This window comes from Scomber japonicus, chromosome 16, assembly GCF_027409825.1.
Source record: "Scomber japonicus isolate fScoJap1 chromosome 16, fScoJap1.pri, whole genome shotgun sequence".
Classification (NCBI taxonomy): Eukaryota; Metazoa; Chordata; class Actinopteri; order Scombriformes; family Scombridae; genus Scomber; species Scomber japonicus.
The window spans coordinates 9017162-9031530 of NC_070593.1; the positions used below are offsets into that span (position 1 = coordinate 9017162).

Consider the following 14369-nt stretch of genomic DNA (forward strand, 5'->3'; position numbering starts at 1 on the left):
CATTTGCACGACTCAAAAACCTAAATATTAGACAGTATAAAATATTTAAATATGCCTCACAATAAAACATTTTAAGTTTTTTATGGATATCATAAAAAATATTTGGAGTTATGTCTCTTCTGGCCTCCAGTCGAAAATCTTTTTTACTGTGCAGCAAACAGACTAATTTTTAAATCCATAGGGGATATACACATGATATGTCTGTATTAAAGTATTTAAAACTATTTAAAAGTTTATCTGTGGCTAATACAAAGCTTCAGCCGTCCAAATGAGTCAAATCAAGTAGCTTCCAACATTACAGTTTTTTAGTGCCAAAATGTTCCTCTTTGTTACTCACCACAGCTCAACAGTGAATCATGGACTGAGGAAACACAAAGAGGGAAATGGATGCTAAAAGACTGTAAATGTGGCAGATATCCACTTGATATAACTAACTCAGACTTCTGAAGCCTCATATAAGCTTCAGGTACACTTTTTAAATACTTGATTTTGGCTCCCATCACTTACACTGAAAGCACATTTGCAAGGGGGGGTGTCTTTAAATAGCCAGTATGAAGAGGAGGAAAGATTACACAGCCAGGAAGACCTCTTAAAATGTTCATGTTTGCACCTGTTATTTCAAACCAGACCTGAAAAAAATGTGTCCCTATCCAAGTATCTTTAAATTTGTGAACATTTGCAGATTAGATTATATTTTAAAACACGAGTGGCTTTGTGTTTTCTTACCGTGTTTGAAGCAGACGACACATGTTGTAGTTGAATGGTAGGAGTTGGGGGCGGCTACACATACACACACACGTGTAATTAATGCTTATTGATTGCTCGTCTTCCTTTTGGGCGTTTTAATATAAAGTCTACCTACATGCAGGAGATCAAACATATTGAATAAGAGTTTGAAAAATGGTTCAAGACTGCAAATATTAGACGATGGGAGGCCTTTTATGAGCTGCACAATGACTGATTTATTAAATGCATTCATAGCATTGTATATTAGGCAAACGCATGTGGGGGGGTGGGCCAATTACACAGTGCGTCCTCTGTTCCGCGTTTGAGTGTAAAGTCACATCATAAAACTGTCATAGCTGCAGTTCACTTCACAACACTCCGACCAGGAAGTCACACACACAAAAAAAAACGGTGCTGCCTATTTGACCATGTTATTTTTGCAGGCTGCACACGCAGGCAATCGCACAATGGTAGGAGAAGTCTATAATATAATAAGCTTTTATCATTTTTGTGATCCTTAAAAGCTAAAAGAGTGTATTTACTTGTTGCTGTAGGAGTGCTGTAGCTCTGGACTTTATTGTGTTGTCTTGAAAAGCATTTGCTCACTGATCTGAGGGTTTGCTAAACATCTTTGCAGAGTTAGGTCAAAACACAGCATGTTTAGGTCACTTTAAATGATAGATATCCCACAATGTGCTTGGGATATTTATCATTTAGACTAATTGTCTCACTTAGAGTCATTCAGAGCTGCAGCCTTCATGTTCCATATCCTCCAACATATACAAAGTTTTCTGAAATAGGTGTATTTATCCCTAATAAATCTTAATGTTAGTGTGAATCAGTTAGAAATCATTTGAAAACTCAAAATCTGGAGTAAATGTTTTATCTGCAGAGCTGTGTTGCATAATAACACCTGTTGCTGCTGAGCCTGCCGGTTTCTGCCTGTGACTTCCTGGCTCGAAGTCAAAAGGTTCTCTCTTTTTTTGTTTTCACACATTCACTTTTTAGGATACTTTTTTTTTGTTTGGTAATTGCATTATTTATAGCTATTCAGTATCTTAACATATTACCCTGGCCTGCAGTAGCTCTGACGTCACCTTTCTACGTCTCTCAAAATAGTAGACACAGCCCAGACTGCATCTCAAAAGTATTGCTCAAAAAAAGGAACTAGTAAAATATACTTTGACAGCACGGAGCAGTGAGCATAAATAAAAGCTATTCTTGCAAAAGAAAAGTGTGTTAATTCTTCATTGCCCCCCCCCTCCCCCAAAAAAACTTGCCTTTAGACTGATGCAAAGCCTGTCAAAATTGCCTTAAGAAAGTCTTAGTACAGCTGAAAGTTCATGATTAGATGAGTCGACAGAAAAATAATCATCCAACTAATTTGAGGAACAATTAAAGCCCTCCCGAATGAAGGCCAAATATTCATTAGTTCATCTAATTTCACTAGTCTGTCAAATTTGAAACCTTTTTATTCTATTTTATGTCATTATAAATAGAAAATGGGGTTTGCTCGTTGGGTTGTTTTGGAGGAAGGACTTTTTTTATAGAAAATAAATGCCAACAGTTGGAAATTGTGCATGATTTCTGATGTTGCTGTTCGGTGTCATTTTTACCTTCCTGTTCGTTCTATTTTCTATTTTCAGTGACTTGTTTCACAATGAGTAAGAGGAAAGGCAAAGTGATCAGTGACGCGACAACTGTCAAGAGCCGCAGAGTGACAGCTGTGGGTCTGGAAGATGTACCAGATGATAGAAACCATCAGGGACCATCTTCCAACAAACTCTCTCTGTCTGCCACGGTGAGTCATTTCCCTAAAAGCATAAATTATTAGTCTTTACTCCTCAGAAACTCATTAAAAGATGTAAAATATCTGCTGCATGTATTTCCAGGGAGACATTGGCCTCATTGAAAGCATCACTCTGAAGAATTTCATGTGTCACTATTTGCTCGGTCCGTTCCAGTTTGGGCCCAATGTGAACTTCATCGTTGGCAACAATGGAAGTAAGAACCAGATTTCTAAATTTCACGTGATTTTCTGTTGACTTTGACTCGTGTGTTTAACATATCACAACCCATCCAGGGTGACAAGCAAATCCATTTAAGCAGCATCTATTCCCTATAAAAAACCAAAAGAGGCAACTCGATAATCTATTTCTGTATGTCAAACAATTAATTAATATCAGAGGTGCCTTTTTTGAGGGTAGATGGCATAAAGACTGACAGGAAGCCCGGGTGAGAGAGTGACCTGCAGCAAAGGTCCCTTACTGGAAACAAACCAGAGGCGCTGCCATTAAATTGCATGCGTGTTAACCACTCTGCTATCAAGGCGCTCCAGAGGTGTCATTTATAAACTAAGATTGTTAGTGTAGCCATCCTGAATTAGGGTTATCTCCTCAGTATATTGTTTGGAGATTATTCTATTAATTCGATATTTGTCTAAATGAGACATTGACTTTTTTAGTGATTGTTTTGTTCTTGGGCCTGACTGATACTGGCCTTTAAAGCCAATAATGTTATACAAAATATATATATATACATAAGTAACACTCATTTTCTGCATTGATGCCTCAAATAGGGTTATTAAACACTTGATATTTTACAGTTCAACAATAAACTTTATTGTATAAAATGACATCAGTGCACTGAAACAGTAAACTTCTCTGGGAATTTAATAATTAAAGATAAGTATAAATAAATAAAACACATTAAAAACACACACATACATATATATTAAACTTGAATTAAGAAAAATGATCAAAGATACAGAAAATGCTGCTTATATAACTTAAAAAAGAAAATATTGGCCCATATCGGACAGCACATACACCAATACTGTCAGGCTCTAGTTTTGTTATATAATATGTTTATTGGGAATGAGTTTGTGGTCATTAGTGATTTCTTGATAATAAGAGTGACTTTTGTCCAAACAAGACTTCACACATAATAATAATCTGCTTGCAGTAATTTATGTCTGATAGTGTGATAGTGTTATTATTAAGTAGTTGCTGAACTTAAGATGTTTCCATGTCACATTTGAGTAGGTTACATATTGGACCAAGATTGGCTTCCAAACTACTGTAGTTGCATGCACGTCTTAAACTCAGAAGGTGAACACAGAGATATAATTTGTCCCTTTTTCGGAGATAAATCATGTTAAAAAACAAACAAACTGCCTTCTAGTTGAGGTGACAAAACACAATTTTGAGTGGAAGGGGACTTCAAAAGACGTGTTCTCGTGACTTAATTCATCTGTAGAGTGAAAATAACAATAGAAAATACAATTAATTGTTTTTGATCATAGCAATTTATAATTTACTGAAAGAAGTTACACCACTCTTAGTTGACTTAGAATTTGTTTATTCAAAGCGAGACATCCTAATGTATATCTGCAGGTCATGGATTTGTGTTTATTTACATACAGACTTTAGTTCTCCGTGCAGGCTTACTGGGATATGTTCTCCATGCAGTGATTTAATCCCTCGTCGATGTTGTTTCAAATTTAATTCTCAGGTGGAAAAAGTGCCATCCTGACTGCTTTGATCGTGGGCCTCGGTGGAAAGGCCACTATCACAAACAGAGGAGTGTCACTGAAGGATTTTGTGAAGTCCGGTGAAAAGTAAGTGAGAGCTCATAATCAATCAAACCCAGTCCTCGATGACAAATCAATGCTTTAATTTTCTTCATCAGCGAGGTATTTCTACTCATATGCCATTACAATAAAGTTTTCTCTTTAGTACTGCAGATATAACAGTGAAGCTGAGGAACAGAGGAGCAGATGCTTATAAAAGAGAAATCTTCGGTGACTGCATCTCCATCGAGCATCGCATCTCAGTTGATGGATGTCGGACCTGCAGGCTGAAGAGCAAATCAGGTGACTTTGCTGAATTACAAATATTCTTCATGCCAGGGTGAGTTTGTCCCAACTGTCCCTGAGTTGCAGATACATTAGACACACTTGGGGAGTGAAGACAAAGTACTTTAATTAAACTCTCTGCCTAAGCTGTATACATTCTTTACTCTTGGTTAGGAATTTCCCTCTATAAACTCACATGTGTACATTTTATATGCATGGAGCCGTTTCACATCGTGCCATCAGTGTCTAATATTTACATTCACAGCAGGACTGGTGTTTTCCATATGTTGTAAATGTCACTAGATTATGTTATGTTAAATAAAAGTTTGCTCCTATAGTTGAGCAACAAGATAACATGACAGTCTAAGAAATGTAGGGCTGGGTATCGTAACCTGATACTTTTAAAGTAACTACCAAAACAACTCCATACCTAGTAGTACTGAAACTTCTCTAGTCAAATGATACCTGTGTTCAATCATTTCTGTACCTAGATTTAGATCTTTTTGCTCCCTGCCAACACTGGAAGCGCTCGCTGCGATGGGGGATTGGCTAACTGCCACAGCAGCTGCAACTGGTAATGTGTATGGTGGTGAAGTCGAACCTGTTGTGTATGCGGGAGTCAACAGTTTCAATGTGCCAAGATGCCACAACATTTTTTGATAATGTGAACACCCTTTAAAGTGTATTTGTATAAAAAATATTTGCATTGGGAGGAGTGGTGGCATTTGTTCCAACTGAATGCTTCTATTCACATGATGTGTATCAAATGAAATAGAAAAAGGTTTCAGATGAAATACGAACTGTTTGTATTGGTGTCACTTTAACGGTACTAGTAACATCATTTATTGTATTTTTTGTACCCAATACCCAGCCCTATTAACCAATCCAATGATCCAAGAGTATTATGATTTTGAGATATGAAGTTCATTATTTCTAACTTGTATTTTAGGACAACTCATCTCAAACAAGAAGGAGGAACTGACGGCCATTTTGGACCACTTCAATATCCAGGTACTTACTGTCAAGCTAGTAAAAGTAGATCTTTATGTTCTGCAGCCTTTTTACTTCCAGTGGATGCACTAATAATCTTTTCTGCTGTTTTTTAATTAAAGCTGGATAACCCGGTGTCCATTCTCAACCAGGAAATGAGTAAACAGTTCTTGCATTCAAAAAGTGAAACAGACAAGTATAAGGTACACTGTGTTCACTGTGAGCACGGAAAGTTAAGATACCACCTCTACTGAAAGAAACTAATGTCATTTTTTAATTGAATGTTTTGGTTTCTTGCCTCTTTGCTGCTTATCTAATTTGCAGTTCTTCATGAAAGCAACTCTGCTGGAACAGATGAAGAGGGATTACATCCACATCAAACACACTAAAACAGTCACACGACAGCAGGTGGAGAGACAAGAGGAGGTATTTAATGCACAAACCTCTTACTATTGATTTATCTCCTCAAGTATTTCCATATCATATCTGTATCCTGCACGTCTAAATTTACTGGCAAATTATTGATGTAAGCAAACAAGAAAATCTAATTAAATGTTCGATTCATCTAATAATACTTGATCAACCAAATTAATCAGCAACTATTTTGATAATCAATTCATCAGTTTTTTAATCTGCTCCTCAAATGTGATGATTTAATGCTTTTCTCTGTCAAACATGACCGTAACCGGAAAATCTTTGGGTTGGACCAAAACATGATATTAGAGGACGTCACCTTGAAAATTGGAAAATTATAATGAGAAAATTATTCACTCGAGAAAATATTCAGAATATTGATCAATAATGAAAAGAGTCATTAGTTGCAGCTCTAATGTTAGTATGTTCTCATTGTATAGTATCCACTTAATCATGTGTTATTCTCTTAGTACTGATATGTTTATGGATTCAGCTTGATTCAAATATCACTATCATTTTTTTGTTCAGTGTCTGAAGGACCTGAAGCAAGAGTTTCTGCAGAGGAAAGAACGATATGAAAATTTGTCATCCATCAGTGAGATGAAGGAGGTTTTGGAGAATCTGAAGAAAGCAATGGCATGGTGTTTGGTAAGATTTGGTTAGATATGGTACATTTTAGTAAGCCTTCTTTAAGAAAAGGGGAGGAAAAAGCAGAAAGAGATTTACCTTGAGCTTATAATTTGCAGTCAGTTGCATCTCGCACTTGAACACGACCAAGGTCTTCTTTTAATCACTGTCAGGTCAGAGAGAAGGAGCAGTTTGTACAACAGTTGAAGGAGGACATTGAAAAGGAAGAGACTAATTACAAACATCAATACAACTTTCAGCTCTGTCAGGTGAGTAATAGAAAAAAAAACAGGATTTAATGTGCAAATCATTTATTTTGGGCGTTGCCTGCGATGGTACACTCATTCTTTCTCTTATCTTCCACACAGACTAAGTTCTTACAAGTAGAGAAAACACTTCAGTGCATCAGAAACACCATAAACAGTCTAAGAGAGGAACAAGAATCACTGTTTGGAGACAATCTCAAGTTGAAAGAGCAAGTGAAGGTCATCAGGAAAGCTCACAAGGAACAGGAGGTACTACAAAATGTACCCATCGTAAAATATGACAAGCCGGGTTTTTATTTCTTCACATTTCTTGACATCTTAAGTGCATATGAGTTGTATGGGTTATAGTGACATATCTTCTTCCGTAGCTCGTTTACTTTCGGGCTCTGAACAAACTCAAACAGTCAGAGCAGGAGCAAAATCTTCTCCGGGAGAAAGTTAACAAGGCAAAAACAAGGTGGGAGAGAAGCAATGTAAAAAGAGAAACCCTAAAGAAAGTCATATAAATGCACGATGAACATTTATATCCTCCAATATTTGTATTTCAGTGGGAGCCTGAACAGCGAAGGAGAGACGCAATATATGAAACAGCAGAGGACCTTATCCCATCTCAAAGAGCAGCTTGCAGAGCTCGACAATAAGTGCTCACAGCTGAATGTTGAGATCAAGAACAACCATGAGGCTCTTTTCAAAGGAAGGGAGGAACGTGACAAGCTGAGGTATGAGCAGTTATATTTTCTTTCTTATAAATATCCTGTCAAGGAGAAAGTGAGTTAGAGCCCAGTTTCGTCATTAAGCTCCGTTCATGTTGACTAGACTGGAAGAAAAGACTGTCCAGGCTTCCTACGAGTCCAAACTGAAGAGGAAGAACCAGCTCCTCGCCAGTCGATCAAACAAACTGAAAAGATTCGGAGATCTTGTGCCCGACCTGTTGGGCGCTATCGCTGAGGCTCACGCCACAGGACGCTTTGTGAAGAGACCTGTTGGTCCAATAGGTGACTTTATGTTTTTGTGTTTTGCTGACTTCGGCCTTACAGAAGAGATATGGTGGTACTTAATAGAAGAGTGCAATGATGGGAAATACACAATTTGCTTCCCTGTCAAGAGTTAGATGAGAAGATCAATACCATTCTCGTTTTAGAGAGTGGTATTGATCTTCCCATCTAAGTCTCAGCAAGAATGCAAATAATGTATTTCCCAAAATGTCCATTTATCATCTGTAAAGCTGTCATTTAATCAGCAGAGGAATTAAATGACCTGACTATACTTTAACATCTGCAATGCACAATAATTTTGTTGTTTTTGACTTTGAATGCATTAAATGATTATTTTGTCTTTTGTTTTAAACAAATGTTGGGAATCCAATTTAAACTAATAGACTTTCAGAGAAGCAGAACATTCATATTTCAGCTGACTGTCTGTGTTTGCTCTCAGGGGCGTGCATCAATTTGAAGGATCCCACGTTAGCTGTAGCTGTGGAGTGCTGTCTGCGGAGCTTCATGAAGGCTTTCTGCTGTGACAACTACAAGGACGAGGCGGTCCTTCAGGAGCTCATGTCTCGATATTATCCGAGGGGCAACAGGCCGCAGATCATCGTCAGTCCTTTCTCTGAAAAAATGTACAACATTCATGGAAGGTCAGCAGCAGCTTTGGGGTTTGTTGACTTTTTTTGAGCCACATTTTTGAAACATTTTGAAGTTACATTTAGTTTTTCTGCTTTGCTGTTTGTAGGAAGGCATGTCATCCAGAGTATCCAGGTCTGCTGGACATAATCAGCTCAACGAGCCCAATCATCATCAACTGCCTCATTGATATGAGAGGGATAGAGTCGATTCTGATAATTAAAGTTAGTATCTCACAAAAACATGTTGTTGTTTTTTTTCAGGTATGATTGTTGCAGGACTGACATCATAGTTATTTTTCATTTCGCTCCCAGTCAATCTAACCTCTTCTTTGTGTTTGTGCAGGAGAAAGAAAAAGCGAGGAAGGTCATGCAGCATGGCTGGCCGCCTAAAAACTGCCGTGAGGCCTTCACTGCCGAGGGAGATCAGGTGTACCCAAACCGTTACTACACCTCTGACTTCAACATAGCAAAATTTCTTGGTGGGGATCTCGAGACTGAAATAAGGTAGATGAGCTTCCACATCGATGAATCTGCCATAAATATCAGCTGTGAACACAGGACAGATTGCAGCAGAAAGAGACCAATGACATTACCAACATTATCTTGTATACAGTAGTCTGTATTTGTCTGTTTCCATGCTTCAATGATGCCATTTGGTACTTAAACTGAGTGAAATACTCAATCCTTAAGTATCACATTTTTGCTGCTATACCTTTCTTTATGTCAAATGGAAATAACAACTGGGTATCTTGTACTTTGTCATCTATTGCTTTCTTTTGAGTGGTGAAGGATTTTGTGTTTTCTTCATTTCATTGTCATTATAGGATTACCAACAAAAGGCTAGTCAAAATATATATACTAGGGAATTTAAAAAGCAATTTAAATGGGTTATTAATATAGATTCTTCTTTTCATGGCATTAAACAGGATCTAGTAAAAAGCAGTTTCCAAAAGTGATCTAACATTAGTTTTTTTGGAAACTTTATTTTCAGTGTCATAGGTTTTTTCATGGTTAAATTCACACCTGAGTGAAGTTTTGATTTGAGATAAAAAATCGATCCTACCTGTCACAGCATGTTGGAGTCAGACCTGGAGAATCACCGGGCTCAGCTGTCCAAGTTTCAGCTCCAGGTGACCTCTGTGACTGAAGACATCCTGAGCATGGAGAACGGACTGAACAGCACCATCATGACCCTGAAGGCAACACTGGTTAGTGGACCATGCTCTTTCAAAGTGTGAAGAACATGGTCCAACTTAAGAGTAAAGGAAAAGGAGGTACTCCTACATATTTGTCTGATGAATTTGCTTTCTTTATGTTTTCAATGCAGGCAGCTATGAATCAAGTTAAAGCAGCAATAACTGAGCTGGAGATTTTCAGAGACGAGCAAATTGATGACATCAGCTCTTTGGTGATTATGTACTTTTTATTTGTTCTCTTTCAAAACAGAAATAAATCCCACCGTCGATTTTGAAGGTGTGATGTTTTCAAATCTTCAAACGTTGCAGGAAGAAGTCGCTGCAGAGAACCAACAGAAAATCGAGGCGGAAAAGCAATCTGTTCATGAGGCCAAGACAGAATTTGACAAGCATCGAAAAATGTCAGAAGACACAGACTCCAAATATTCGTCTGTTAGAGAAAGGATTGGTCAGCTCTCTGAGGATATGGAGCCATTGAAGGTACAGCACAGCATTCTTTTGTCACTTTGTTCAGAGTTTAAAAATAGTTTCAGAAACCAAAAAAACTGAACAACATTTCACCGCTGCTGCTCGCAGGTTTCTGTGGTTTTCACACAACGGTTCTGTCCTCTGCTTTTAAACACCTTTTGATATGTGAATTGTTTCCATGTAAAGCTTTATAAACTGACATTAGTTATCTCTTGAATAATCCTCTCTGGTGTTGTGAAGATGTATTTTAACGTCACTCTTTCCACCAGAAGTGTCAATAGTGATACTGATTATCATTGTTTGTTGGCTCAAAGGACGACCAGCTGAGACTGGAGGCAGAGTGTGAAAGACATGAACGAACCCTTAAGCTCTTCGAACACAATCTGAGGATTCATGAAGGAAACATCCAAGCTATGAAAAATGAACTTTCCCAAAAAGAAGAAGAGTTACAGGTAACAATAATATGAGCTGTAAATTTTCTCTACTACATTTACCTCAGGGATTTATTTTTAGAGATATAACATAGATTAAGACCAGCTGTAGCACTTAAGCTACACTAAGCTATCCAGATCAGCAGTAAGTAAACTCAACCAAAGAGGAGATTCACTGCCTCCAAAACTACTGTACCTGTCTCAAGCAAAATTCCCAGCCTCTCATCAGACTTCATGTGACGACAGGAATATGTGGCCAAAGCTACTAAGATCAGCCCCGAACGGCAGCAGGTGACCAGCAGCACCAAGAGGATCGACGCAGAAATCTCTCGGCTGAAGAAGAGGCTGAAAATATACGAGAGCTGCTACGGTGAGCAGGAGCAGGTGGTCAGGTGAGAAGTCATAAGCTTTCCAAAATATGTAGAGAAAGTATAAACTTAAAAGTCTTCCTCCGTTTCAAAATGTGTTTTTCTTCTTGTTCCTTCAGTTGGATGTTTGGGCTTCATTGTGCAGAATGATGTTTATGCAGAGTTTGACACTTGAAGGTTTTCATGTTCATCTTTAGGGGGTTGGGCTTATGGTCACATGACAACTAGTTTGGAGCCAATCGTGGTTCAGTATACATTTTATTATAAGTGTGATATGGAAACATGAAGCCTCCATGGCACACACACTGAGCTGGACTGGACTTTTCAGTAACGTAGGAGACATCTTTTATCTAGCAGTTTAACTTTTGAAATGAACATGCATAGATTTTTCAGTGAAGGAAAAAGAAGAAGAGGAGGAGTCATTTTAAGGATTTTTAGTGGTAATTGAACTTTTTCCCTTTCAAAAAACAATTCATTACTGCTAGCAGAGGATTGTATTCAATATCTTAAAACACAGCTGGAGGTAATCTTTAAATAACTGCTTCTTCCTGGAGCAATTAGAAACAATTAGTCAATTAATCTACAGAAAAATGATAAGCAACAATTTCAATAATTGTTGAAATTGGTTAATCAAGCATAAACTAAACATTGCACCTCAAGCTCTCAGAACTTGTAATGGACATTGTTCTCTATTTTCTATCACTATCATTCCAAAGACTACATTATTATTTCTCTAAAAGTAATTGATCAATAATTTATGACAAATATATTGACACATAAGCTGCAGTTCTACTTTATTGAACTAAGTGTCCTTCTCTCTCATTTCACTGTATTTCAGCTTCACTAGTCAGTTGGTGTTTCTTGCCAGTGCGGTTCAACTCATCCAATGAGATTACTGATATTTTTAAAAGATACCTCCATCCGATCTGCCCTTTGGCCATCACTAAATCATCCTCTGTCCTCGTTTTACATGTGCACACTGAAGGCAGGAATCAGAAACATTTAAGCTGTGCCAATTTCTTCCCTCTGCCCTCATTAGGGAGTACGCAGAGGCACTGGCTCTCTACAGAGAGAAGACCAACCAAGTGAGAGACCTGCGGAGATTCATCGATCGACTCGATAACATCATGTCAGACAGGCAGAACAGATACAAAATAATGCGTAGGTAAATAACAGTCGAGTGAGATTGAAGAACGAATCATAAACACACGATAACAGTGTTTAGACAAGTGCTGCTTTTGTCTGACGCTTTCTTCCTCTTCCTCCTAAAGGTCTCTCTCTGTCAGATGCAAGTTGTACTTCAATAACTTCCTGATAAAGATGAACTGCTGCGGCTCAATGATTTTTGATCACAACAATGAAACACTCACAATCTCAGTACGTCTGTTTATCAGTTATATTTATGAAATGCATTGAAGGTTTGTTTTGCAGCATTTCTCTCGTGTAGCATGATCATTGTGTTTTGTTGTTAGGAGAAATCATAATAGAAAGAATTACTGAGCACAGTTATACCACATTACATCATACTGAATGTAAAAGATTGGTGAAAGCACTGGACGGTGATGATCTTAAAGGTCCAGTGTTTAGGATGTAGTGGCATCAAGCAGTGACGTTGCGGATCAACTGAACCCCCCCCCCCCCACCCCCCCACTCCCCTTCCAAGTGTGTAGGTGAACGTATGGTAGCCGTAAAACTTACAAAAAAAACACCCTCTCTAGAGGCAGTGCTTGGTTTGTCCTTTCTGGGCTAGCTACCGTAGAAACATGACAGCCTCCATGGAAGCTGCTCCCAACATAGATACAAAGGGCTCATTCTGAGGAGATGAAAACTTACAATTACAATTACAATTCTTATTTTCAGGCGATTATACACTAATGAAAACATGTTTGATGCCACTAAATACACACACTGGACCATTGATTATTGATTGAAAAGAAAAACTCAATACAAGTAATACTCAATCCTCTTCTGGCACACGTAAAGGTAAATCCTCCTGGCAGAGAGGATGATGACGTGAGTGACATGAGGTCCCTCTCTGGTGGCGAGCGCTCCTTCTCCACTGTTTGCTTCATGCTCTCCCTGTGGGAGATCACAGAGTCACCCTTCAGATGCCTCGATGAGTTCGACGTCTACATGGTGAGTGCACAAAGACATCAGACACGCAGTTTCATCTGGAACACGCATAATTTGTTGCTTCGCTCAACCGTGACTTTGGTTTGCTTTCGTTAATGAGTCAATTTTCTGCGTAGGACATGCACAGCCGGAGAATCTCTCTGGATCTGCTCCTGGAGCTGTCAGAGCGGCAGCACCTTCGACAGTTTGTCTTCATCACGCCCCTGACCACAAGGTGACGCTCACCTCAGTGTTTACACGCTGCTCTCTCCACACGTTTCTTTAACCTTTACATCTTTGCTTCGGGCATCGAGGATGTAATGTGCCATCACATTGATTACAAATAGTTTTTAGCTTTTAATTATAATGCATTATTCAACTAATTTAAAAAGTAATTAATTCATTTGTAAATAAATGTATGAAGTTATTAATTACCTTTGCATTTGAATAAAAATGCAAAAGGGCTTTTGAATCTTCTTGTCATTATAGATAATTAAATTTGTGTGTTTTGTCCTTCACTAATAGTTTTAAATTCCATGATGTAAAAGAAAATTTGATAAATACTTAAATTTTATTTTTATTTACAAAACATATTTTTAGTTATTAGTGCCATTCTGCAGCAGCTGTATTCTTCTTTTATTCTCTTTTCTTTTTGTTGTTTATTTTCTATCTTCTCTTTTTTTTAAAAATGTGTCTTTAATGTTCAACGACTGATTGAATGTTACTTTGGGTTTTTGTGTCTTTCAGTCATCTTCCCAAAACCAGTCTTATCAAAATCCATCAGCTTCAGGATCCAGAAAGAGTCCGGAGTCAGACAGGAGATGAAGATGTTTAAAGTGATCTCCAGTGAAAGAAACCTAAAGAGGTGATGTTTATGTGCACAGTTACTGTATATTTTAATATTATTGTATGTGTGTGTGTGTGTGTGTGTGTGTGAATTAATGCTTGTTAATGTCAGTTTGTTGGCAGCCAATAAGTTTGTGACAGTATTATGAGACAGAAATAATGCTTGTGTAATGATATTGATATGTTGCTATCATACAGGTTTTTTTTACTTTTTTCAGTCTAAATGGTTTGTTAGTCACCAGGAACACAATGTCTCTTAATAGCACTGTTATCAGCTGAAACTTATTTGGACTGTTCGGGTGTTTTTATACCAAATTGCAGCATCTCATTTTTAAAGGTCCTAAAATAGATCCGTGTGGTGTGGTTTAATTGTGATGAAAAGAAACACACTGGCTATAGTTATGAGGGTAAGAATTCAACCAAAAATAATGCCTGCTGAGAAACA

General features: G+C 37.9%; 1 protein-coding gene across 1 annotated transcript; it reads left to right on the forward strand.

The window, feature by feature from the left end:
• The first annotated feature begins 1060 nt into the window (after positions 1-1060).
• On the forward strand, positions 1061-13990 carry smc6 (structural maintenance of chromosomes 6). The gene is made up of 27 exons (XM_053336084.1): positions 1061-1196; positions 2373-2527; positions 2619-2730; positions 4240-4345; positions 4464-4600; positions 5532-5593; positions 5695-5775; positions 5897-5998; positions 6515-6634; positions 6787-6882; positions 6982-7128; positions 7248-7336; positions 7428-7598; positions 7696-7874; positions 8314-8515; positions 8611-8725; positions 8847-9007; positions 9576-9711; positions 9831-9911; positions 10009-10179; positions 10482-10619; positions 10845-10990; positions 12006-12131; positions 12238-12343; positions 12950-13102; positions 13216-13313; positions 13826-13990. Exons 2-27 carry the CDS (start codon positions 2387-2389, stop codon positions 13911-13913), a joined length of 3264 nt encoding a protein of 1087 aa, XP_053192059.1. The 5' UTR covers positions 1061-1196; positions 2373-2386; the 3' UTR covers positions 13914-13990.
• Positions 13991-14369: the final 379 nt, after the last annotated feature.

Bases quoted from the DNA above. Each gene is read 5' to 3' on its own strand.
- smc6 (XM_053336084.1), top strand. From the start codon at position 2,387: ATGAGTAAGAGGAAAGGCAAAGTGATCAGTGACGCGACAACTGTCAAG. The intron at 6,635-6,786 runs GTAAGATTTGGT...AATCACTGTCAG, and splicing joins AAGCAATGGCATGGTGTTTG to GTCAGAGAGAAGGAGCAGTT. The intron at 8,516-8,610 runs GTCAGCAGCAGC...TGCTGTTTGTAG, and splicing joins ATGTACAACATTCATGGAAG to GAAGGCATGTCATCCAGAGT.